General features: G+C 39.2%; 11 protein-coding genes across 11 annotated transcripts; 4 read left to right on the top strand and 7 right to left on the bottom strand.

Annotated features, from left to right (window-relative positions):
• Positions 1-280: 280 nt before the first annotated feature.
• On the bottom strand, positions 281-2,557 carry BATDEDRAFT_92679 (uncharacterized protein; the record flags this gene model as incomplete). Its single annotated transcript, XM_006682832.1, has 6 exons — positions 281-500; positions 599-735; positions 802-953; positions 1,027-1,142; positions 1,221-1,552; positions 1,898-2,557. 6 exons carry the CDS (start codon positions 2,555-2,557, stop codon positions 281-283), a joined length of 1,617 nt encoding a protein of 538 aa, XP_006682895.1.
• Positions 2,558-3,309: 752 nt separating this feature from the next.
• On the top strand, positions 3,310-6,106 carry BATDEDRAFT_92595 (uncharacterized protein; the record flags this gene model as incomplete). The annotated part of the gene is made up of 6 exons (XM_006682867.1): positions 3,310-3,439; positions 3,527-3,697; positions 3,863-4,180; positions 4,245-4,347; positions 4,420-5,485; positions 5,558-6,106. The coding sequence occupies 6 exons, from the start codon at positions 3,310-3,312 to the stop codon at positions 6,104-6,106; spliced, it is 2,337 nt and encodes a 778-aa protein (XP_006682930.1).
• Positions 6,107-6,518: 412 nt separating this feature from the next.
• Positions 6,519-8,176, bottom strand: BATDEDRAFT_28475 (uncharacterized protein; the record flags this gene model as incomplete). The annotated part of the gene is made up of 2 exons (XM_006682764.1): positions 6,519-7,525; positions 7,573-8,176. 2 exons carry the CDS (start codon positions 8,174-8,176, stop codon positions 6,519-6,521), a joined length of 1,611 nt encoding a protein of 536 aa, XP_006682827.1.
• A 213-nt stretch (positions 8,177-8,389) lies between these two features.
• On the bottom strand, positions 8,390-10,176 carry BATDEDRAFT_92565 (uncharacterized protein; the record flags this gene model as incomplete). The annotated part of the gene is made up of 4 exons (XM_006682831.1): positions 8,390-9,118; positions 9,206-9,478; positions 9,608-9,787; positions 9,925-10,176. 4 exons carry the CDS (start codon positions 10,174-10,176, stop codon positions 8,390-8,392), a joined length of 1,434 nt encoding a protein of 477 aa, XP_006682894.1.
• Positions 10,177-10,447: 271 nt separating this feature from the next.
• Positions 10,448-13,111, top strand: BATDEDRAFT_33835 (uncharacterized protein; the record flags this gene model as incomplete). Its single annotated transcript, XM_006682789.1, has 10 exons — positions 10,448-10,579; positions 10,671-10,748; positions 10,881-10,978; positions 11,048-11,146; positions 11,241-11,525; positions 11,620-11,747; positions 11,815-11,987; positions 12,090-12,441; positions 12,521-12,794; positions 12,859-13,111. 10 exons carry the CDS (start codon positions 10,448-10,450, stop codon positions 13,001-13,003), a joined length of 1,764 nt encoding a protein of 587 aa, XP_006682852.1. The 3' UTR covers positions 13,004-13,111.
• Positions 13,112-13,133: 22 nt separating this feature from the next.
• On the bottom strand, positions 13,134-13,975 carry BATDEDRAFT_30914 (uncharacterized protein; the record flags this gene model as incomplete). Its single annotated transcript, XM_006682781.1, has 2 exons — positions 13,134-13,600; positions 13,960-13,975. 2 exons carry the CDS (start codon positions 13,973-13,975, stop codon positions 13,134-13,136), a joined length of 483 nt encoding a protein of 160 aa, XP_006682844.1.
• A 582-nt stretch (positions 13,976-14,557) lies between these two features.
• Positions 14,558-15,632, top strand: BATDEDRAFT_33834 (uncharacterized protein; the record flags this gene model as incomplete). Its single annotated transcript, XM_006682788.1, has 4 exons — positions 14,558-14,955; positions 15,273-15,323; positions 15,392-15,479; positions 15,577-15,632. 4 exons carry the CDS (start codon positions 14,558-14,560, stop codon positions 15,604-15,606), a joined length of 567 nt encoding a protein of 188 aa, XP_006682851.1. The 3' UTR covers positions 15,607-15,632.
• A 405-nt stretch (positions 15,633-16,037) lies between these two features.
• On the top strand, positions 16,038-16,563 carry BATDEDRAFT_14855 (uncharacterized protein; the record flags this gene model as incomplete). The annotated part of the gene is made up of 4 exons (XM_006682703.1): positions 16,038-16,065; positions 16,183-16,228; positions 16,316-16,439; positions 16,516-16,563. The coding sequence occupies 4 exons, from the start codon at positions 16,038-16,040 to the stop codon at positions 16,561-16,563; spliced, it is 246 nt and encodes an 81-aa protein (XP_006682766.1).
• A 243-nt stretch (positions 16,564-16,806) lies between these two features.
• BATDEDRAFT_14774 (uncharacterized protein) lies at positions 16,807-17,720 on the bottom strand (the record flags this gene model as incomplete). Its single annotated transcript, XM_006682693.1, has 5 exons — positions 16,807-17,094; positions 17,164-17,344; positions 17,410-17,461; positions 17,574-17,593; positions 17,686-17,720. 5 exons carry the CDS (start codon positions 17,718-17,720, stop codon positions 16,807-16,809), a joined length of 576 nt encoding a protein of 191 aa, XP_006682756.1.
• A 1,533-nt stretch (positions 17,721-19,253) lies between these two features.
• On the bottom strand, positions 19,254-19,439 carry BATDEDRAFT_14718 (uncharacterized protein; the record flags this gene model as incomplete). The annotated part of the gene is made up of 1 exon (XM_006682685.1): positions 19,254-19,439. A coding segment is annotated over one exon (186 nt), but the record flags the coding sequence as incomplete, so codon positions are not given.
• A 524-nt stretch (positions 19,440-19,963) lies between these two features.
• BATDEDRAFT_28468 (uncharacterized protein) lies at positions 19,964-21,964 on the bottom strand (the record flags this gene model as incomplete). Its single annotated transcript, XM_006682763.1, has 3 exons — positions 19,964-20,193; positions 21,156-21,389; positions 21,676-21,964. 3 exons carry the CDS (start codon positions 21,962-21,964, stop codon positions 19,964-19,966), a joined length of 753 nt encoding a protein of 250 aa, XP_006682826.1.
• Positions 21,965-24,839: the final 2,875 nt, after the last annotated feature.

Genomic DNA, 24,839 nt, shown 5'->3' with positions numbered 1-24,839 from the left:
GGCAAGTTATTGACTAGGAAATGATTTACGCAAACATATAAAAACAAGTATTTGCTACAGCACATGATTGGCATGAGTATCTTGGCACAAACTAGCATTCTCGGGTCACATCACGCTAGAGATGTGTATCTGAATGTTGTTGCTCATGATATTTAAAAATACAACTCGGCACTACCAAATTATTATATTCCACCAAAACTGTTGAAACAAAGTGTAATATGTTTTGAATACATCCAACTTGAAATAGGCATATATTCAAATCAAAGCAATGAGGTGCAATTTACATCAATCCAAGATCTCGACGAAATTGATCGCGAGTTAAAGCAATGTTTCGGTGAACAGCTTCTAGTTCATATGTGACTGATCTACGCTCTCGACTTAGTTTTCCCACTTCAACTTGTAAATCAATTTTTGATTTTTGTAACATATCAATTTGAGTTTGCATCCCAATACGAACTGATTCGGATTGCTCCCTTATTGTGCTTAGCTGGTTTTTGGATCTGTAGTGAGTTCAATGGAAATATCCAAAAAACATTCGTTAGTTTGTTATGATGGGTATTAATTTTTAATAATGCAACATCTACTGGTTGAATCATACCTTGTTAGGAGCTCATCAATTTCTTCATCTTTTGATCGGGTTACTCTTTTTATACTGTCCTCCAATAGTGAATTTTCTTTGGTCAGTTTCTGCATTTGCTCAAGAGCATGATCACGCTCTTCTTTAACCCGATCAATCTACCATTAAAGTTTGAGTCACTGCATTTTCACTATTTTTCAATGCATTATATAGTATACGCTTACATTGAATGTTATTTCTTTTAAACGATCCTTGGTTGACAATAACTCTGCATTTTTACGTTCAAAGTCTAGCATATACTTTTGTAACCCAGCGGCATGATTCTTTTTCTCCTTGTCAAACTCATGTTCAATATTTCCTAGCTTTCTGTTTAAATCTACCACCATTCCGTTGCAAACAAATCCATTAGATTGCGTCTAGGTGTTTAGTTTACTAGTCAAAACGTTTACCTTGAAGCTCTTTTACCATGTTTTGAACATGTCTTGTAAGAAGGAGAGAGCCTGGTGTGACATCTCGAATAATATCGTCGTGTAGGATCGATGCTAGTCCGGATTCACGAACACAGCTTTACTCATTTCAATTTACACGTCTCATCAGTACAGTGATCTATATATATGGTCGAGTCAAATGAGTCATGAAATACCTTTCATAGTCTTCAATACTTCCTTGATAAGCACGTATCCATCGTTGGGCACGATCACGTTCTCGAGTCGAATCCATCCATTTCTTTTCTGATTCGACACACATGGTGTCAAGCTCGTCCACTTTGGATAAAAGTTGCTTATTGGATTTGACACTTTTTTCAAGTTTTTCCATAGTACTCGTCACTCTTGTTTCCAATGCTTTGGTTTCGTCGACAAGCGTGTCGATGGTGTTCTTTTGGTGTTGGGTTGTTTGTTTCAGCGCCAAAATATGAGAATGCAATACATCGGATTCTTTTTTACTTTCCTCGGCTAGATATTCATTTCTGGTCAGCTAAAAAGCGTGTCAAAATGAATGCAAGTTCAAATGCACTCATACCTAATGCAGACATGGTCTTGGTGTAATGCGCTTTTTCTGCTTCCAAGGATGCTTGATATTTCTCCTGTGCTAATCTAATCACTAGACAATCGTGAGCGTGTTTTTATTAATGGATGTCTACTACATGGCTTATGAATGAAGTGGACTTGCCTAGATTCATACTCGATTTCACCAAGTCTACACTCGTATGCATTTATAATTGTATCAATTGGTTTTAGATTGTAATTATTGTTCTAAGTAGAGTGACTAGTTAATACAATGAAATGTCATATCCAGTTGAATGCATATATATGAATGTACCTTGTGGAGGGTTGAGAGCGTACTGGGAGGAGGAGGCGATCTGTGTGATGTATACCACAATAGCAATACATCTTGTCTTTTAATCATATGTTTTAATTCTTGAATTTCAGTGTGTGCTGCATCGAGTTGAGCCAATTCCAAAGAAGCAGACGGTGCGGGTGGAAGAGAAGGCGGTTGTGGTGGAGATGCAATCTTGACAGGAGGTGGAGTTTTGGGCCGTCTCGGTCCACTCAAAGCTGCCTTAAGAATAGCTGGTGGTAGATTCAAGTCTTCGTAATTCACCAAGCTGCCTTGATTTAGCGTTTCCATCTTATGTGGTTGAGTAGATGTGCAAACACGATGATGGGCAGTTTCTTGAGTATTTGCTTCTACATTCGGAGTTTTGATAGTATGTTCATGGGTCTGAAATCTAGTGTGATGATGGTCAGCTACGTGTTTGGGCAATATACCATACTTTGAAGCCTGACTATCCAAATGGTTTAAACGAGATATAGCTTGTTTAGACAATTCCAACAAAGATGTAGTAGATGGACGACAGGTTGGAATACCCAAATCAGAGTTGGCATGATGCAAGTCGAGTTTTAATTCAGTAGTAGCATCAGTGTAATGCGGTGTACTCTCTGAATCCCTAAACACAGGAACATTAAAAGATGTGGTCATTCAATACCCTATAAAATAGATGTATAATAAGGTTTAAACTGTTTCAGTACAGCAAGTTGTTATATTGATGATGCTGATTGGATAAAACACTATAAATCGCGATGTTTATCGAGTTATGCTCGACAGTCGCGCTGTAATATAGTCTAGAAAGCTATATGTGTTGTAGAATTTGACTGTTTATTTGATTGAATCTCTAATAGTATTTAAAATACCATTTGCATGCGAGTATAACAAGATGCAGTAATCAACTTGAATATGTTTTGACTTGACATGAATTTCAAATACAGTTTACAGCCACATTTTGTTTTCGAATAAACCATTGTTATTGGATATGGATTCCTATTATTGAAACTCTGTTTTATTCTAATATTGAATATGTTCTAGTTCAACATATCTCAGGAATGCAACTTTACATGCTGGTCATGCAATGTTTTCAAGAATTGGAGGTTGAAAAGATGTCGAGAGTGGAATGCATTAAAACAGAAATGTAAACATTTATATTTTTGTACGAGAATGAGCATCAAGACAATGAATTAAAGTTTATGAAACCATATTTTTCAGTTAAATTGAAACCCGCAAACATGACAGTTTATCATGCATTGAGTTGTTTCATGTGAGAATATGGCAGTAAAAAATAGCGAAATTCATACAAAAAAGTGTTCCATTTTACGTGAACACGACAGTAATTTCTAGCAGTGTTCAGCTACAGTTCGTCAAAGTAATCATCGAATTCGCTTCATTGGTGGCCCATTATGGATACAAATGGGTCTTCGAATGCAACACCGAGTCCTCGTATTTCCATTAGACGAAGAGTTGCCGATGCTGGCGATTCTTACGACGATGCACACACGGATGCAGCTGGATTGCCCACTTATCAGTTCAGTAAATCTCGTCGCACTGCAAGCTCTCGAAGATGTTGCTGCTGCTCTAGTAATTCAAACAATTCAATTCTCGTTTATCTGTTTTTAGTCGCTGTGGGTGCATTGACATTGGGTCTGTACATTGGCTTGGTCTTTTCAAGTATGCAACTGCCGTTTATCGGTAAACCACACACATCGAAACAGCCACAATTGATTCAATCTCCTCCATTGTCGTCCCTTCATCAGATTTATCAAGAACAGGCTGCTGCTCAAATCAATGGTATTTTGAATGCTTGAATGTCATTGTTAAAGTGCTTTTATATTCGGCTGGATTGATTTTATGGCCATTGATTTCCTAATGCATGTTATATTCAAATCTGTTCCCGATTGCTTTAGTCGGTTTTATTACTAACGACATGAATTCAATTATCGATTGTTTAAATAGCCTTGAATGAAGTGATACAAACACAAAAAGAAGCAATGAGTAAGCAAGCTAAAGAACTTGCTGCTCTGCATGCAGCTGTTCGTGTTCCTTATAAAGTAGCTACTCCCAAATCAGGCACAGATGTGCATAGGAAGAATGTAAAGCATAAATATACTCCTCAAATAAATAATCCAGATCAGGAAGTGGACTCTCCAAATGAAAAAGGAACGACGGGTAAAGCTGCGCTTAATACTAAACACGATGCGCATGACACTCAACTTCGACAGCATCAGCAGATGGTGGATCTCACGTTGAGTTCAAACAAGAAGGATGCATCTGGTAAGTTCAAGGTGCTAATCGGTTAAGTATTTATTTTTGTTAATTGAGTTGCAATGTATTGCAGATATCAAGCTTCAACCAAGCACATCAGACATTACCGAGGTGACGGATTGGAAAACTCTTCCTAGCTCATCAGTGTGGTGCTATGGATCTAAACGTGCAGATAGGTATTTGATCATCTTAATTCAATCATCACATCAAAGTAGATTGACTGATTATATTTTGATTTTAAAATCCAGAGTGTGTCGATTCAGAAACCTTTGCTATCATCCAAAGCATGATGATTGGTTTATTCTTAAAACCAACAGCTCTGTTCTCCACAACGTTCCGGATCAGGTTAAATCTGAGACATTGCTTGAAACGGGAACGGTTGAAAATCATCCCTACTTTTTCTGGAACTATGTCGAAGCATCTCCGTTTCATCCATCGTTACAGAACATCAAAGTGCGTTTTGAAGATCTACCACATTTTATTTTCAAACGACTTCATCCAAAAAATATCATGCACAATCTACACGACGACTTGCTGGGCATGTATTACATGCTAAAAGAATTTGTTGGTCGAGGAACATCGTCCAGATATATGCCCTTTTCGTTGGATGGCCATCGCGTATTGATTATTGATCCGTATGATGCCACAGATTCCACCAGAATATTTCAATACCTTACGAATTTTCCGCTCAGATTCAGTAGTTATTTGAAGCAGAAAAACGAAGAGCATATTGTGACTTGCTTTCGTGATGCATATGTAGGCAATACAAAGTTGACCACTTGGTACCAGTACGGATTTAATGAACCTCAAGGCCCAATTGCTGGAAAATCCGTCAATGGTATGTATCTTCGTGAAGTGGGTGAATGGTTTATGCGTAGATTGGTACTTCCACTTGGTCACGATGAAGATCCTACAATCAAAGATTTACATCCTTTACCAAGCCTGCCTTCAAATGGTACCTATGGCAAGGAAGTGGATTTCCAAGACACCGATACTATTGTTGTTCTTTCTCGCAAGGGGAACCGATTGATTTTAAACGAAGAGCAAATGGCTAAAGATCTTGAAAAGGCGTTTGGATACAAGGTTATATTTGTAAGCAATGAGCAGCACACGTTTGAGGAACAGATTGTATTTTTAAGAAAAGCACGAATTGTTATTGGAATGCACGGTTCTATTCTTGTAATGGTCATGTTTTGTCGTCGCGGAACTGTTGTAATAGAGATGTATCCATTTGCGGTTCCTGGAGATCACTACACACCCTACAAAACCTTGGCAAGTTTGAACGGAATGGATCTTGTATATCGCAAGTGGGAGGTGAGTTGATTGGAGTGGTTGATTGCAATGTGTGGTGTATCGTTTGTCTAACCTTTTTAACGTGTTTACTAGAACAAACATTCATCCAAATCCGTTGCACATCCACACAACCATCCGCTTCACGGTGGCATTGACACTCTACCACTTTCTGAGCAAACCCTCATTATCAATACGCTGACTGTGCCACAACACAAGTGTTGTGCAAGTCCTTATTGGCTGTACCGTATTTATCAGGACACCGAAGTGACCACTTCGGAAGTCATTGAAATTATCAACGATGCCTTGGTAGAATCACGCAAGACTCTAGTTCGTGTTCGTGAAACCAATTTCCACAAAGTTGATGTTTTACCTGCTCTTGTTAAAAACATTCGTTGCCTAGAGCATGCCAACCGTCCACCTAATACGCTATGGATGGCTTGGGATCCTCCATGGAATGGAGTCAAAATCGAAAAGTGGAATGTACACACCATGAATGATGGTAGCAACTACATCACTATGGGATCTGAGCCTACTATTTCAATTCCAAACCTAAAAACCAACACCACGATTCGAGTATTTATTCGACCAGTGATTGGTACATGGAAAGGAGATTGGAGCTCACGAGGAGAATGTGTTGTTTAGTGTGCTGATCTGGATTTGAACTAACGAATAAAGCAAATTTTGGATGTTACCGCCCTATCCACATGAAATCAACCACGTTTTTATCGATTTGGTGTCGATTACCTTTTTGCTTTAGAATAAACAGCGATTGAATGGTTGGTGGATTTTGATGGAAACTGACTTGAACATTGTCAATTCTTTCAAGCACTGTATTATATAATACAAACGATTATATTTTAAACTCGTATGTTTTAGTTTAAAAACAACAATGGCTTGCATGATCATCAAGAGACCAGCCAATTAAAAAGTTTAAAACCACAACATTTAGTAAATTTCGTGATACCAATCATTGAACAAGACTGGCGGTTTATTATACTTTGATATAGAATGAGAATAATATGGGGTTTGACACTTTGTCAAGAGTCAAGCCGAGTTACATCAAAGAGCATTTTGATCCGATTGAACCAGAGGCTTCCAATACACCAGCAGTCATTTTTAGCATGACTTCTTTAAGCGTACCTGTTGCTTGCATGGCAGATGATCCAACTTTTCGAACAGCATCCAAGTCATATTCCAATTCCATGACGGATAGCAGGTCCGAAATCCAAGGAACAGTATTGCCTTGCTCGTTTTCTACTTGGATGCCAGCGATTGAAAACACAGTCGCTTCTGCACCCCAATCGCCAAAAAGAAACCCATTGAATGCCCCTTTTAGCGCTCCTTTTAATACACCTTTAGCCGTAGTGGCAATACCCTGAATCGGTGTATTGGACACCACAGATGGAACAATTTCAAGCAAGATCTGCATATCCTTGCGCGTATCTAGCATCTCAACGCCACGTAGTACCCCATTTGCTACTTTGCTGCCATTGAAAAACACATTGAATTTGATGGCAGAGAATTTAAACGTAAGGCTGGGAATGGTATCGAATTGAATGTTGAGGCCTGTATTGATGGACCGCATATGTGTTATAACTGGATGGTGATGAATATGACGGATAGCAAATAGTTCGCGAATACCTTGTTGATCAAGAGCATCGTTTGTAGCTTCGTTGACTGCCTTGTAAATGGCTGTTTTGTTTAGTGTTGGAATACCATTTTTGTTACGAGTGATGAATTGGGCGAGTTCCATTTGTTTGACTCGCACCTCGGGGGTTGAAGTTGAATCTACAGTGTTATGCTTGATTGGTTTTGCAGTAATATCCTCCAAAGCAGGTGTCGAGTGTTTAGAAATACTCGACTGATCCAACTGTGAATCTATAAGGGTTTGGGTTGGAGTTTCTAGTGAACTTGATATGGGTTTCTGGATCTGATCCAAACTTGCTGAATCTACCAACTCTGACTGATGATTCGATATTAATTCGGCAGCCTTTTGATTTTCAGCTACCGCCAATCTTGCTTTAGCAGCCTTTTGATTTTCAATAGCGATGGCTCTTGCCGCTAAATCATTGAACAAAGCCGTACATTACAAACAGGATGGTTATTACACCCCTTTACACCCATCACACTCACATCACGATAAAATCCACCTTGTAGTTTGGCAACGTTTACAGTTTTGACCAAGGCGACATGATCGACAGTTAGCCATCCAAAAAAGTCGATTGAGATGCATCCTTCTAACCGAACAATGATGCCTTCAATTTCTTTTCCTCCTCCCATGTTCACTCGACGAACAATGGGTTTGAGTATATTGATTGAATCGGCAATCAGCACATCCACAGGGTCGAGATCCACTTGCCAATGAGTAGCCGAGGATCCAAACCTACCACCAAGTGTTATAGGAGTATCGATCAGCACCACTGCCCATTGGTTGTTTTTGACAGTATCTATAATTCTGATGGGAGAAGTAAACTGAACAGACACTATGCCTATATTAAAAAAAAAGGCTCGCAGTGGTATCCGGAAAGAAAGAGAGAGTTGCAATCCGTCATCCGTAACAGATTTAATATGAACCGAGTCTATCAAAAGCTCCTTGTCGAATGATACCTTGTCAACTACAGTGCAAATCAGATAAGGTAGAATGACTTTTTTCAAAAGGTAAATGAACAATACTGATAGTATAGCTACAAGTACAATGGCTTGAACAATCATTCGTGTATTGTCAAGATAACAATTGCAATGGTTTGACTAGATTTTAATCTGAATTTTAATCTCGATTTGATAAACTGTTTAACACGTGATTTTTCATGGTTCAACTTGACACCAAATTTGACAGAAAATCAAAGTTTATTCCAAACAGCAAGATAAATAAAACATGACTAGAGATTATTACCAATAGAAACTCATGTTTCAACAGAGTGAATTTCAGTTTCTATCTCTTGTGTCACTGTCTAGCATTGTCATGACAAGATCGTATAGTTTATGAATCTCGTTAGTGGACAATGCAGTTTCCAACCCAGCAATAATAATAGGCTTGGTATCGAGAGAATCTAATCGAAGGATTGCCAATTCTTGTCGTTCAACCGCAAGCTGATATCGCACTTCCAGTAAAGCATCAAACACCACCCATTCTTGCTCAATCGTTGTAATACGCACCATGACTGGTTCGTCCGTGTTGGATTCCTCGTGATCGCTCGGTACTTGATTAGATTGGGTTGAATCTGATTCAATGGAATCTGCAGATGTTTCTGAAGTAGTGTCGGTTTGTGATTGCAACTTTTTTGTATCCATTCCATCCAAAGATTCAATGGGATGTTGTAAAGATTTTATGCATTGGATGGGAGAAGTACATCCTAGCTCATTCATATCGTATGCAGTCAACCATTTTTTGAATTTCTTCTTTGGTTGTACATTGGGTGTTACAGGTGCAGATATCACTTTGGGTTCTGCATCAATATAGGATGATTCAGACATGGTTTCCGGGAATAATGGCTGCATTTCAATCTGTTTACATTGTATTTGATTGGCTGCTTCTTGTTTTTGAGATTCAAATATGGGATGAAAGCACATGATAGGTGTATGAACAGACACAATGTACTTGCAAACACTATATTCACGTAAATACGAGATATGTTGATGAGTGCAGCAATGGTACTAGAGCATGAATCATACCAATAAAAGGGTTAGTATTTTACATATCCCATTACCACCATTTCAATCAAGGTTAAAAATAAACTCTACCTGAACTTCAACAGTTCTGTGCTCGCCAATATCTGTACACATATCTCCAAATCCCCATACCTGGCGTAAATGATGTTTTCCATTATCATCATCTTCAATGAGCTGAGGAGCAGAGAAAACCTTGGATTTTGATTTGGTTAGTTTTTCTTTGTCCATGTATCCGAGAAAATACTCTATACTGCCGCCTTTTTTTTGCTTGGATGTTTTGGGCCAAGTATGATGCTGACGAACATATTTTCCTGGACAAAAGTCATAGTCCCACAATCGATCGCTCTAGATGAACATATTATGGATGATCAACACGACTATTAAAATAATGCTAGCATGCAGACATGACGCAAGATTGAATGGTCCTATTATAGTGGATCTAAAAGTTAGATGTGTGAGAAATACAACACCTACATGTTTTAAACAAGCTGAGCCCATAGTTTTTAGCTTTGCCATTGCTTGAAGAATAATACGGTTCTTTTCCGTATTATCTACCACAGAGGCAGATGCGGATGTCACTACCAGATTGGATGGTATAGAACAGATGAACATGGACTGATCATATTTGAGTTGCATCACGTTTGAATCCGAGTTCTTATATCGATAGTGTGAGAACAGCATTCAAGGACGGAATATCAAAGATTATAAATTGATATAAACATGGGATCAAAAAGAACAAATCAGTTGATTGAGAAGAGTTTAAATGTACAACAGCATTCAGCGAGTATTACCGAAAGCAACTTGGATGCTTCAGAGTGAGAGATGGATTGAGTTCCAAACACAACATTTATTAGCGGTGTTTTAAACATATCGCTAAACACTTGATGTCTTAAAGCCGCATGTGACTGTTGATTGTAGCGATGCTGATGGCTCTGTGCATGAGTGGATTTGTGGCCAGTCTTGACAGTTTCAGCCAATACAGTATTAGTTAATAAAGCTATAAAGCTCAATGTAACAGTTGGCAGTAGTTTTAGAAAAACCATGGTTTTGTATGAAGATAATATAAACAGATGCATGAGTTTAGAATAGTTGATATTCAGTGACAAAGGAATGAGAACGGAAATAAAATGAGAAAATATCAGAAATCAGAGTATTATGAAACACTCGAATCAATTCATTCAATTCATTCAATTCATTCAGATTTGATTATCTTGATGTTCAGTTTTATGTGAATAACTTACTATTAGAAATAAGTTATCCAGATTTATCCAAAAAACATTGACATTTTTACAAGAGAATCTAGTGGATTGGGAAATGTCGCAACGGTTACTGGTGTTGTATGGATCTCAGACTGGTTGTGCTCATGAAACTGCTGAACGGATTGCTCGTGAAGGTCGTCGTCGATATTTTAATGTTCAAGTCGAAGCCATGGATGATTACAACAAGGTGCTATTCATACTGGAAATTCCATCATCATGCATGTTCAGTCACCCATTACAGCAATTGCTAACCATTCATCTACTATCCAACTTCACAGGCTCTATTACCTAATGAATCTCTAGTGCTATTCGTGTGTTCTGTTACAGGACAAGGAGAAGAGCCAGACAACATGAAGGTATACCAATCTTTTGATATTTCTTGGTTTGACTTGGATCATCCATACAAAACAAATCTTCAAGACATCCATTCGTTACTATCGTATTGCTTTTATTGTAGAATAGCTCAATCAACATACTTGGTTTATTAGAGATTCTGGAAGTTTTTGTTGAGAAAAAACCTGCCTAATGATTCACTTCAAAAAGTACAGTTTGGAGTTTTTGGGCTTGGTGATTCTTCATATCCAAAGTCAGTATTTATTATGCAAATCCCTGAATGTCTTGAACTATATTTAAATGGATGTCTATTATTTTGTAGATTTAATTTCCCAGCAAAGAAACTGTATAAGCGTCTGATTCAACTTGGAGCTGCTGCCATTGTTCCTCGAGGAGATGGGGATGATCAGCATGATCTTGGGTAAATCGCATCAACGTGAATGTTACACTATATATGTTGTCTAAATCAGCTAATCTTGCGTTTTGATGTGTTGGGCTCTTTATATGCAATCTAGGCTTGATGGTGCACTGGATCCATGGCTTGATCAAGTCTGGAGTGTCATTTTAAACTTGTATCCAATACCAATTGGAAAAGAAATGATTTCAGCTGATGTACTTCCACCATCTTCATATGAAATCATGTTTTTAAACGCCAATGAGGTAATGGATACTAATGTTACCAAAGCGGGTGAGATTGATGAGCATTTTGCTACTGTGCGTTGTAACACTCGCATCACTTCTCAAGATCACTTTCAAGATGTGCGACACGTGGTATTCGACATCACCAACTCGGGGCTAATGTAAGTAAATCTATCATCTTGCATTTCAGTTTGGATTATGGAAACAAAAAATGATTGATTGTATAGTCATTTGACTCTATGGTTTTATAAATAGTTATAGGACGGGTGACGTCATGTCAATCTATCCCAAAAATCTGCCTTGTGACGTACAGCTTGCAATTGAATATCTTGGTTGGACAGCTATTGCAGATTTGCCATTGCGATTAATTCCCAATCGATCTGGTGTGTTGGATGTTTAATTTGAACGGATAAAGAATTGGGGTTGTTAATGTAGTATTGTTTTTGATAGATTTACGCCAATCAAAAGAACTAAAAGGAATCTTGACTATTCGTGAGCTTTTGGAATGCCATCTGGATATCTTTGGTCGACCACGACGATACTTTTTCGAATTGCTAGCGTTTTTTGCATCTAATGAACAGCATGTTGAAAAGCTACGCGAGTTTGCATCGGCAGCTGGCCAGGTATTTGATTCAAAACTAATCTAGTGGAATCCATCAAGAACATGTCTTGCCATGTTCACGTACTAATATTTTGTTTGGTTTATTATGACATTGACTATGCAGAATGATTTGTATGCATACTGTCATAGAGTTCGTCGCACAATCATGGAAGTATTAATGGATTTTACATCTGTTATCATTCCTGTTAAATATCTTTTTGATTTGATTCCACATCTTTCTCCACGATCGTTTTCGATTGCGTCATCATTGCCTGAAACTGTGCACTCTGAACAACCTGTTGAACTTCATTTGGCAGTGGGGATTGTCACATACCAAACACGATTAAAAGAGAAGCGACATGGCGTTTGTACAAAATGGATATCACAACTAAAGGAAAATGATAGTGTTCGGTTCAACATCTTACCTGGTTTATTTCGACTTCCCGTATCCATCGACACACCCATCATATGCATTGGTGTAGGCAAGTAGAATCGAGATGGATGGGATTGAAGCTGGTTTGTATTGACAGGTTGTATTGTTGTCGTGGTTATTAGGAACAGGGATTGCACCCATCCGATCACTTCTTTTTTCTCGTTTAGCTAAAGGAGCGACGGAGAACATTTTGTTTTTGGGAGTGAGAGGAAAACATACAGATTATCTGTTTGGTAATGAATGGGATGAGATGGTGGCTAATGGGACCTTGCAGCTGTTTACTGCATTTTCAAGAGATCAGGATCACAAAGTGTATATACAGCATCGAATTGTAGATCAAGGAGCTCTTTTATGGAACCTGATTGATCATCAAGACGCGGTTGTGTTTTTGTCGGGGTAAGAATAGCTTTCAGTGGATGGTATGAGTTGAAATCTGTAGCTCAACATGAGTTGATTGTAGGAATGCCAAACAGATGCCATCCGATGTAGCGGATGCTTTCCGACAGGTGTTTCGAACCCATGGTAAACTGAATCAAGCAGATGCAGACAGATATATGGTCGAGCTTGAGAAAACAAGACGATATCAGCAGGAATGCTGGGCATAAAGGAAACGATCCGGTATTATAGGGCAGTTTAGGACGTGATGCATATTAAACTTTTATCATCTCCAACCCACACAAGATAAATCAAAGTAATAAAGTGTGATTTCCAAGAGTTTACTACTATTCAATTGACTTAAACAAGAGCTTCATAGGCAACAGGGCTGATGGTAATGGGAGCATTGTCCTTGGAAGTGACATAGCGAGCACCACGGGGCTGAGCGGGAAGACGCTTCAAACAGACAACCTTTCCTTCGATTCTGGCTTCCTTCTTGAGCTGAGCGTTGCGTTTAACACGCTGCAGGAAATCGAGACGGCAGTTGGAGTGCTTAATGTGCTCAACACGGAGGTTGACACGTTTCTCGAGGTAGCGGTTACCAACAATCTTGTGGCAAATCACACCAACAGATGACTTTGTGACATTGTAAACGACACCAGTCTTTCCGTGGTAGTACTTGTGGGGCATACCCTTTTGAATAGCACCATTGGCCTTGATGTCAACAATGTCTCCGACTTTGTAGACCTTGAGGTAGGTCGAGATCTTGACGGGACCCTTGGTACGGAAGTCACGGGAGAAAAGGTGACGAGTACGAGCTCTGAGACCTGTTGATAATGAATAAAGAGATGGTTTAGATCAAGACAATTAAAAGAGTGAGACTTGGTCATTTGAAAAAGACCAGTTGAACAGTTGATTTCAAGAGCGAGTTCAACCAAGCTGCCACTCCAACGAATTGATGCTTTTCATCTTCAAACTGTAAATGGACTGGATAAAATGGACATCCGTAATCACAGGAGATGAACAAGATCGCTAGGATGATGGCTTGGCAGAAAACACTCGAGTGATGATTGATAAAAACCAATGAGCTGAAGGTGTCCTTGACATTAAAAGCAATGAACAGGACATGAAAATAAATGAATAGCCAAAGTAGCTTGTAGAGTAGTAGTAAATAGAGCATCCTTACCGAATGAGTGAGGCATGTGTGCGACTTGTGAGGGAAGAAAAAACAGCAAAAAAATCAGCGTCAAAACATGATTTTGCAAGGACGAAACGAAAAGTGAATTTGTTGGATTCTTTAGAAAAAAGCCAGATTGTTGATTAATAAAAAGATTTCTTAGTAAAACAAAGTGTTTTGATTAAAGAGACGGGATTTATTGAATAGAACGGAATGGCATTTTGTTGCAACAACAAATTTGGGTCCAGTCGCTATCAATGACTGTCCAAAGCCATGATTTGGCCAAACATGTTGACAGAGGTTCGACTTTTACTATGGCTGCGCCATAGTCACGTTACTTGTACGCGTCTTGCGAACACTGCAGCGAGTCAACTCTCGCCAACAGACTGCAACACCACACAATCATGTAAGCAATTTCCTAAAGGATTGGGTTAGAATCCGTCCAGTTTGTAAAGAATTCAATCTGAAATCAGTCCAAGTTTTGAGCAATTCCTTGCAGAATGTCCTGCGACTGTTTTGAGTTTGAAGCCAATTCTGCTTTTCGCAATTTATTTGGTCTGAAATTCGTTTTCTTTTTTCCTTACATTTTTCATAGCAAGTTTCTGTCATGCCACAGGTCAAGTGCTCAAAGACCTACAAGGTCCCTCGTCGTGCCTTTGGTGCAGAACGTCTTGATGCCGAACTCAAGCTTGCTGGAGAGTACGGTCTTAAGAACAAACATGAGATTTGGCGTGTGTCGTTTACCCTCTCCAACATTCGTCGTGCTGCTCGTGACCTTCTCAAGCTCGATGATAAGGATCCTCGTCGTCTGTTTGAAGGCAATGCCCTCATTCGTCGTCTGATTCGCACTGGCATTCTTGATGAGGAAAAGGCCAAGCTCGATTACGTTCTTGGTCTTAGGGTTGAGGATCTCCTTGAACGTCGTCTCCAGACTCAAGTGTTCAAACTTGGACTTGCCAAGTCCATCCATCACGCCCGTGTTCTCATTCGTCAGAGACACATCCGGTAAGACCTTGGATTGTGTCGCTTTATGAGCATTCTATGATCTCTGCTGTGGTCGTTGTGCATGAGCAATCATTGCTGAAATATCGGCAGATCATTCGTTTGGACTGTCTGAATCAAGGATGTGCATGTGATTGCAATGTCTGGACTGATCGAGTCTGCTGTTTTGAATGGCAATCTGACCATGTCCAAGAAAATAGTGCCATTCAATTTCTAGCATCTGGATTGATTTCCACAACATGAACCACCTACTTTCAATGCTCATCTGATCAACACCTTGAACATGTTTGAATTCAACTAAACTGACTTTTTATTTTTAGTGTTGGCAAGCAGATTGTCGATATCCCTAGCTTTATTGTCCGTCTTGACAGGTAAATCGTTTTGCTCAACTGGTTTATTTTTGCGCATGCACTAATGCATCATCTATTGTGATATCTAGCCAGAAGCACATTGACTTTGCTCTCACCTCACCATATGGTGGTGGTCGCCCAGGTCGCACCAAGAGGAAGCGTGCAAAGTCCGCCGAGGTGATTTTATTTTCAAAATAGTCTTGTACTTTTTTCTTCTACATTGGATATTCCATCACCACAATACTAATGTCTTGTTACAATTCTACTGTTTCAGGGTGCCGTTGAGGAAGAAGAAGAAGAATAAATTCAAAGAGCATTATTCTTTAAACCTAGCTATTAGTCTACTTTGTACTTTTGGATTAAATCTATACAACCTCTGAATGTAATGGTTTAAAAGTGCTTGCCAATTACATTGACACTAAAAAAATTAGCTTATATTTCCCAATCACTCATTTTAGAGTATCTTGGCTTGCTCTGCTCGCTGACAGTGTTTGCATAATCTGAGTATACATTGACAATTGATCCAACTTTGGATAAAACGGCATGATTGATACTGTAGATATGAGTTGAATAAATCACTCATGTATGGCCAATACTGCACTTTCCATCCACATTTACATCCTCTACCAACGATTCCAGTTTTCAAAAAACACAATTCCAGCACGACAGTTGAGCAAATCCAAACCAAATGACCATTTCAAACCTTGCCTCAAACTAGCAAAATATATTATTATCATGAACATCAACAACCAATTAGAACATCGTAAGCTATACTTGTATGCATACTGTATTACTGGTTTCAGTTATGCAATAAACGTTTCTAAACATGTAACCTATTGATTATATTGATATGGGATGGTCGTTTGATTCATTTGTAAAGTTCAAGCCAGATATGTTGGTACAGGCCATGCAGACACAAACAAGTTGTAAGTTGAATTCAGTTCAAGTCTGTTGAATGTGTATATAAACCATTACTAAACTATCTAATGGTATGAATCCATTTGGGTTTCAAGTGAATGGGTACAAAATCAACATCGAGATACGTATGCATCCTATTTAGGTCATAGAACACTCATGAACTACTTTGCAGTTGCCGAGAATGAGAGTCTTGGGAGACTACAGACTAGATTTCTTTCTGTAAGTTTATATTTTGGAACAATCCGTTATTCCTGTCTAGCTCACCTAACCATTGATCTGGAATTGTATATACTAGAATATTCTGCAGCCATGTGGGCCGCCTGTACAGAGGGAAGATGAATAAACCCCATTTCAATATTGGTCAATGTCTGCAGTCAAGCATGATAACAAAAGTGGGTTTGTATTTTATAGAAATAAAAAATGAACCAAATCACTCCAACATGGCGAAACTCTACAGTTGCTCGGTACATGAATATTGGGTTTAAAGACAAGAGGCTCTGGTACAGATTATACTTTTTGAATAGAGAACTTTGACAAGTTGAAAAGGGGCAGAAAGAATCCCCATTCAGTACCACAAATAACAGATCTAGAGAATAGAACATGCCTTCTTTTTCTTGATTACAAGTGGAGTCAAAACAGCACGAATGGCTTCGTCAAAAATGCTTTTGAGTCCTTTTTGAGTAAGTGCTGAACACTCGAGGTACTTTAATGCTCCAATCTCTTTCATCATTTGCGTACCTTGAGTATACGAAATAGGTGACTGACGACGTTCACGAAGCTTTTCAACTGTTTGGCGATCTTCGCGTAGATCGAGTTTGGTCCCAACAAGGATACATGCAGTAGATGGTGCATGATGACTTAACTCGGGATACCACTATTTGAATCATCAGGTGGAGCAATCAGTACCAAAACAGAACATAGTATACGGCTCAACAAATCATACCTTTGTCCTGATGTTTTCAAATGATGGAGGACTAACAAGCGAGAAACAGACCAAAAACACATCGGTTTGAGGATATGACAATGGTCGAAGACGATCATAATCTTCCTGACCAGCAGTATCCCATAAGCCCAAATTAATTGGCTTGCCATCAACCATGACATTCGCAGAGTAGTTGTCAAACCTATAATGCAAAATCGGTTAGATTTGAACTAAACTTTTGAAATTCAAAATACCCATTCATCTTACACAGTAGGAATATACTCTCCGGGAAATGCGTTGGTTGTATAGCTAATCAGCACTGATGTCACAGACAAATAAGATTAGTGTTGATAAAATGTTCAATCGCATTGTAACATGCCAAAACAAAAAGTGTCTTGCATTCCAGAATACGAATTGTAATCGCTACCTACAGCAAGTTTTACCAACGGCGCTGTCATGATATAGATTTAATGATGTGCATACATGATGGTTAAAAATCAAGATACATGATACATGTACAATGTCAATCTGAGGTCAACTTACCCATCGCCAACAACGACACATTTTATAGATTGCATAGCTTGCTATTGAAAGAAAAAACCCATCCCATTAAATAGCTGAATAAGCAAGACTGAAAATTCAACAGTAAAAGACAAGCTGATTTCATTATTCTCTAATTTACATTTTTGATAAGAGCTCAAGAGTAGAAGCAGTGCTAAATCAAAACAGCAAAGCGCAATTGAACAAGTGATGGTAAGGATCAAGTTGATATTCTTTTGATAAACATCGCATGTGGCTGCAAAATCAACACTTTGCAATGCAGAATCCTCAAACTTGAAGTCGAATCTGGAATTAAAAACGCCACAATAGCAGGCTTGAAGCCAACGCCTTGTAAATCGATGCATGAAATAATATGCAATTCTCACATTTGTCAGTGTCTGATATCCAACACACTTTGGTAGAAATATATGCATATAGTGCTTTGACAGCTTAAATACGATGGTCTGGGTGAGTTGAATGGTGATAAGCAGTGTGGATGAATCAATCGTAAAGATTTCCATGCGGGAACTCAAGCCATCAATCTGTCTAAATATTGAAATCACTGCAGCTTGAGCGTGATTATACTTTATACAGTTGGAATAGTATTGCTTATAAATACTAAATTCAATCGTATTACAAGGCTGTCGGGACTTGTTATTATTCTCGATTGCAATACACCAGTCTAGATATCAAGTTGCAAGATAGTACAATCACCCATTGTAGTACTTTTCTAATCGAATACTCATTTCAACCATGTGTAAAAAGTAAATCTTTGATATAAAAAACCTGCCATGTTTCTAAACACTGAAAAAAAGCATGCTCCGTACAGGGATCGAACCTGTGACCTTTGCGTTATTAGCACAACGCTCTACCGACTAAGCTAACGGAGCACATCAATTTCAAGACCACACCCGTATACCACCTTATGTGCCTCCTATTTTACAATCCCACAACTACTAACCGATAACCATGTCTCCTATTTGTGTGACTCAATCTCTTTCCTATAAACAAGATTGCTTTTCCCTTGATGTTAACATCTATCGTGTTAATAACTATAACATTAACACAAATAAAAACCTTTAAAACTCACTTTGTCACAGTTTCTCGTCAGGCCTCGCCCATTTCATAGGAAATCCTCTCGGTCCGCAATACTTAACACGATCAATCAAGTACTCTTTCCTTGGACAGTATTAAGGACTTGACTACAGAAAAAGAAGGGTCCGACGAGAGAGTACTTGATTTATTTCGCACATTTCGCTGCAAATTTGCGAAGTTTACATATAAAAATTCGCTTAATAATATGCTAAATAATACATATATCATACTATATTTCGACAGTCCGAGGTAAAAACAATATCAACAACGACCACATTTACGGAATGCGTGCAAAAACTACGCACATATATCGTTTCTTTAAAAACGAGACGAGTATCCTATTCCAGATCTCCATCCTTTGGAAACCGTCTCCTGCAATTATAATAAATTCATATGTAACCCAACATTTCTCCTTTCAATCCATCTGCATATGTAAGTTTTCTACCATTGAATAACTCAAATCACCAAATTCCACCTCACTGCCAATTTTCCAAGCAGATACTCGCCCTGATTGTCTGATCGCTCAGTCTGGTCCGCGAATCAGTAATTAAATGCCTTGCCTTTGAAAAGGCGTGCTCCGAGGACGCAGATGTGGCTGGAATTGCTAGATAATCCCTTGCCATTTTTGCAAGCAAGGGGAAATCCGATTCACGACGTTTCCACCACTCCAATGGGTCTTGCCTAGGATCCACCACTGGGATATTCAAATATTCTTCGAGTTGCAAAGTAGGAGTCAACTTTTTCTTTTTAAACCCCTACTTGCTGGAGTAGGTGCATTCGAATTCTAATGAAATGAGCGTGACAAAGTTTAAATACAAGTAATTACGCATGTGATTATCTGACAAGTCCAATGCCGTTTTGAATACCTCTAATTGCATCAAGCCACTTTGATTGTGGTACTCGGCATAGACGCTTTGGATTTGCCTTTTTGATTTTTTCTTTCTGAAAAGCATTTTCTTGAACATTCTGATTTTCGTCGTCGTAAAACTCAAGTTTGTGTCGAGGATCAAGTACCACAGCGATCACACAATGGTTACTGGAAACATTAAAATACTTGTCAAGCCTCATTTGGGATGCATTTGGGATGCATTTGCTGCGCCTTTCAAATTTCCAATGTATCAATTGCAAGCGATTCATTGGCAATTCTTCGACGACTTGCTGGAGTTCCAGAAATCAAAGCGTCTAATCATTGTCCATAATCATTGACGGCATTTTCACAATGGTCCAATAACACGTTGTACCATGGTATAACGTATGACAACGTTTGATACTTGTTGCTGCTGCATTCCATTGTGGCTTGTTTAAATGGTTGAAAGAAATACACTAATTCAGTCAAGTCGTCCCAATCTCTCGCTGACGGCACGTCAGGGATCTTCTTTTCCATGTACAATTGATCCAAGATTTGAACGAGTGGTTCTAATTAACAAATTTAAAGACAACATGTTATTGCAAATTTAACTGCAAGGTGGCATACATAAAGTGGTCTTGAAGTTCAGCTCTAGATCCTTGACGTACCTCGCATTTTCAAAGCTGTGACCAGCATATCGAATGTAGAATTCCATCTCGTGGAAACATCAAGGATTGGCTTTAAGATTCTCCCATTATCATTTTCAGTTGTTCCATCGATGCGGGGCAACATTGTAGCAATTTAATCCCTTCCCTCAGTGTCTCGATTGATGTCTTGATCTCTTGATGTGCATCTTGGGCGGCAAGATCAAGGACATGTGCAAAGCAACGATGATGACATTCGGGAGATTCCAAATAACCAGAATTGATGAGCTCTTGAATGAAAACCTCATTGTTGGACGCATTGTCAGTACAGATTCCTAAAATGAGCGATTTCCTATCACCGCATATGGGTTCCACAATCTGCTTGAATAATGCCGCAATGTTCTGGCCGCTGTGGCTTCATTAAATACAAGAAAGTCGACAAGAATGCATTTCAGTTTCCAATTTTTGTCAATAAAATGGGCAGTGACAGCCGTGTAAGCAACATTGGCAGGCGATGTCCATATGTCGGTCGTAAACGAGATCTTGGATGTGTTTTCTTTGATAAGAGCATAAACGTCAGCTTTTGCAATTTCAAAATCACGATTCACAGTTTGTGATATAGCATCGACGGACTTGAAAATGATATGCTTGTTGATGTACAACATCATTTGTTGAAAATAGGGATTCTCAACAACCAGAAACGATTGCTGGTCACCAACAATCCACCGCTGTAGCTTGTTTTGAAATTCTGTTTGGGTAAACCCTGTCAGTACAAGAAAATAGATTAACATCAAAAAATACAATATTAATATTCCAGACAGCAGAAATAATGACGCATCATACGAGTATGCAATGATTACCCTTTTCAAAGCAGTCTTGAATCTTACTTTGTAGTTTTGTACCCTTTAAACTTATACTTGTGGAGTCTTTGGAATACCGATCCATTGCATCTGATAGAGCGTCGCGGTGTTTGGTCACCAAATGGGCAACAAGATTGAAGTTGGTTCTTGAATTTGTCTTGACGAGCTGCTGACAAACTTTACAGGGAATTCTCGCCTTGTCAAGGTCATTTATATCATCAGGTTTGTCAAAAAACTGCCACACCAAACTGGCCTTTGAGACTTTAGACAAACGTGTGGTTGTTAAAGGAATAGAGCATGGGATTGAGGGTAAGGACGACGATGCATGGTCATGAGTGTCATTGAGCCTCCTTTTCCTTTTGCTTGCATCCTCGTGTCGATCGATTGACGTTGACGACAGCTCATACACACCCATAGAGGAAGTTACATTATGTGATAGCGTGGTAGTTTAAGGCAATCTCGGGAACAAAAAGCGAAAAAAATAATTATTTTGCAATCCAAAATCCATTCCATTTCGCATATTTTGCATTTTTTGCGAAACACTAACTGCCAAACATATTCGTGTCTGAAAGTTGATTGTGAGTTGGTGGTTTGCAAGAATTGAACACAACTGACATGGTATTGGATACAGCAACCTGATTATAGTCCAGTCGCATGGTGTGATACAGTGGTTCGTGCAATACAACATCCAGATATTTGTAGTGTTGAACACGACGAATCTGTTGCTCGTGTAGCATCATATCAATTGGTAATTCGGAATCAAAGTGCTGTGACCACGGAAACTGAGTATGTTGCATTTGACTACACCAAAACTTGTTTGACATTGTTCCATTCATTGTGCAAGTACACCAGATGCCAGTTGGAGTGATTGATCAGAATCGGCAAATATCACGATATTGTCGGCATACATGAACCCTCACATTGGTGGTGATTTACACGATACTCATGCAATGACAATCGGTTGATATCATCGTGTGTGTCATTGATGAACATGTTGAACAACAATCTGACAGTGGACATCACAGCCGGACTCCATGCTCAAATGGAAATGGATCAGAAACCAATGATTCAGTCTGAGCACAAGCTGATGAGTATGTGTACAGCGCTGTTAGCAAGACCAGTGTACGTGGTGTCAATCACATATGCTGCAGTTATCATATCAAGGCACCAACCATGACAGTGTTGAGTGCATTTTGAATATCAATCAACACAACAATAATATTGAGCTGCACGCACTGCTGTCATTGAACGATATCGACTAATGAACCAACCTGCACAACACATTTGTTTGGTTTGAAATCAACCATGCTTAGTGGTGACGAGTTTGTTGAGCACCACGATCCATCAATGTGTGTTTGCAAGACCTTGCATACCAGTTTATGTCACACATCAATCAGCATAATACCGTGTTTGTCGTTTGTATCAATGTGATCACCGTTATTCTTGTCAATATATGCAGTCAGTACAATCGATACAGTGTATGCAGACTGCCATCAGGTCGCATAATGGCCGTCAACATATTGACTGAACTGTGTAGCAGGACACGATCAAATGGATTGGGTGGTTCATCAGGTGTATCATCCGATGTATATAATGCGACTCGGTAGAATGTGACCAATATCTTGTTGTTTTCCAGGTGTTTGGTGTGGACCATCTGCTGTATTGCATCAACTAGTCGATTTCAAGATATATCCGAGTCGAGATCAGTTGCATCGTCACGAATTGGAAACAGTTTGTATGGTGGAAGTGGATCACGTATATGCCAGTACTGCCATTACTGCAAGTCAAGTAAATGTCCACTATCGTCCATAGCAAGATGCAAGTAGTGATTACTCGGTATGTCAAAAATAATATCACTGCTGTACTGAATGATACGATTAGCATCACATCACATCGTATAGTGGAATGGAATGGAGTGATGGTTGTTGTGTGTTGCACCACCAGACATGACTCAAGCTGCTGCAAATGTCATATCAAAACGATCATCAATATTGTCTGGTCAAATGTGTCAGCAAACTTGATCCAGTTCATATGTTCATTGGCGCATTCAAGTCGCTGGATTGTTGCATTGTGTTTGTCACAGAATGCACCTAGTTGGCTGCGACAGAGTTCATTGTGATTGTCACGGATACTTGCTGTAATGTACATCGATATTCCAGTGTTACCATGTCAAATCATCCGTTTGGTTGAACGATACAGTCGACGTTTATATTCCCGAGCAGTATGTGCATGTGCGTGCAGTTGACAGTCATTCACTGTTGCATTGGCAGCATCCAATAACTGAATGCATAGCTCGTGTGTGTCCGTGTATGATCCATCAAACGCTGCATATATTCCACCAATCTAACACTACAATCCGATCATAGGCATATATGCAGAGTTGTGATATGTTAGTTGAATGAGTGGAATGGACTGAATGAGTTGGTGTATGTGTATTAGTGCGGATGCAAGTGTAAATGACACATCGTCAACAACCGCAATGTTCATGTCTACACAAGCAGATTCTACAAGTGTTTGTTTAGTCTCGTCACACACAAAGTGATTGATAGAGTGTCAATGACATGCAGTCCTGCTCACTCGAGTGATGTTACTGTCGGAGTATTGCCAACATACTGCATGACAGTCAAACGCAGTATTCATGCGTGTATGATGCGTTGTAATGACGCATATTCAGTGTTCCAGTTTGCAAACAGTAGCACGGATGAGTGATCGTCAAACGGAATAACTGCTGACAGGACATGTTGAATGGCAGACAAGACATTTCGCGTTTGATAGTCGCATGCAGCCGAGTGTCCAATGTACACAGCCAACAGTTCAAACACAGTCAGGTGTAAAGTTTGGAATGTTTGCGACAATTATGGTGCCATAAACAGTCATTTTGCAAATCCAAACCATTTGTCAATACCGAATGGTGTCTCGATGTTCGGGAACAGTTGCCGAGTGTTGCAATACATTGAAACCACACACTGTGTGCTTGAAACTGTCCGTTGCAATGCAAGTCTCGGATAATCCACATAGTCGGTTTGGCTGAATATATGTCAAAGTAGTGAGTGTTTGCTGGCAATGTTTGACATATTGACTGACAATATTTGACAACAATTAGGAAGTGGTGGAACACACAGTGAGGATGTCGTTGGATGCCTGCATTGACAGTTTTTGTGTATGTCAGTTGTTGTACGGATGATTGGTGACAGAGTTGATGGATAGTGTGTGCGGAACATGACTCTGGCACAGTAATGCGGACTCGTGCACCGAGTTGAGTTGTCCAGCAATCGATTTTGGAAATGTGTTTGATGTGATGGTTTGAGATGAATGCCAAATGACCACGAATGTTACCCATTGTCATGACAGTTGATTGTTGATTCAAAACGTTGTTTGTTTGGTATTAATGGTTAGAGTGTCACTCATTGACCTGTCAGATCAGCAAGTGTTATTTTGGTGAGTTTCGTGTTTATTGTAGTCACATCAACATCAGCAGGTTGGACTACGGATTTGCTTGACAGAGTTGCAGATCCAGTTGGATTGATAGGCGAGCAACTGTGCAAACAACTGTGCGAGTTGCAGGATGTTTGAGATCCAACAAAACACTACTTGCACACAAGTTCATGAATGCAGATTGTCAGACTTGACCATCAACTCACAGTATAAATTGCATGTACAACAGTTTACACGCTTACCCATCAACAATAAACCCACATAACCAGCAAACCG

This window comes from Batrachochytrium dendrobatidis (genome assembly GCF_000203795.2).
Source record: "Batrachochytrium dendrobatidis JAM81 unplaced genomic scaffold BATDEscaffold_18, whole genome shotgun sequence".
Taxonomy (NCBI): domain Eukaryota; kingdom Fungi; phylum Chytridiomycota; class Chytridiomycetes; order Rhizophydiales; genus Batrachochytrium; species Batrachochytrium dendrobatidis.
This window is presented reverse-complemented; position numbering and strand designations above follow the sequence as displayed.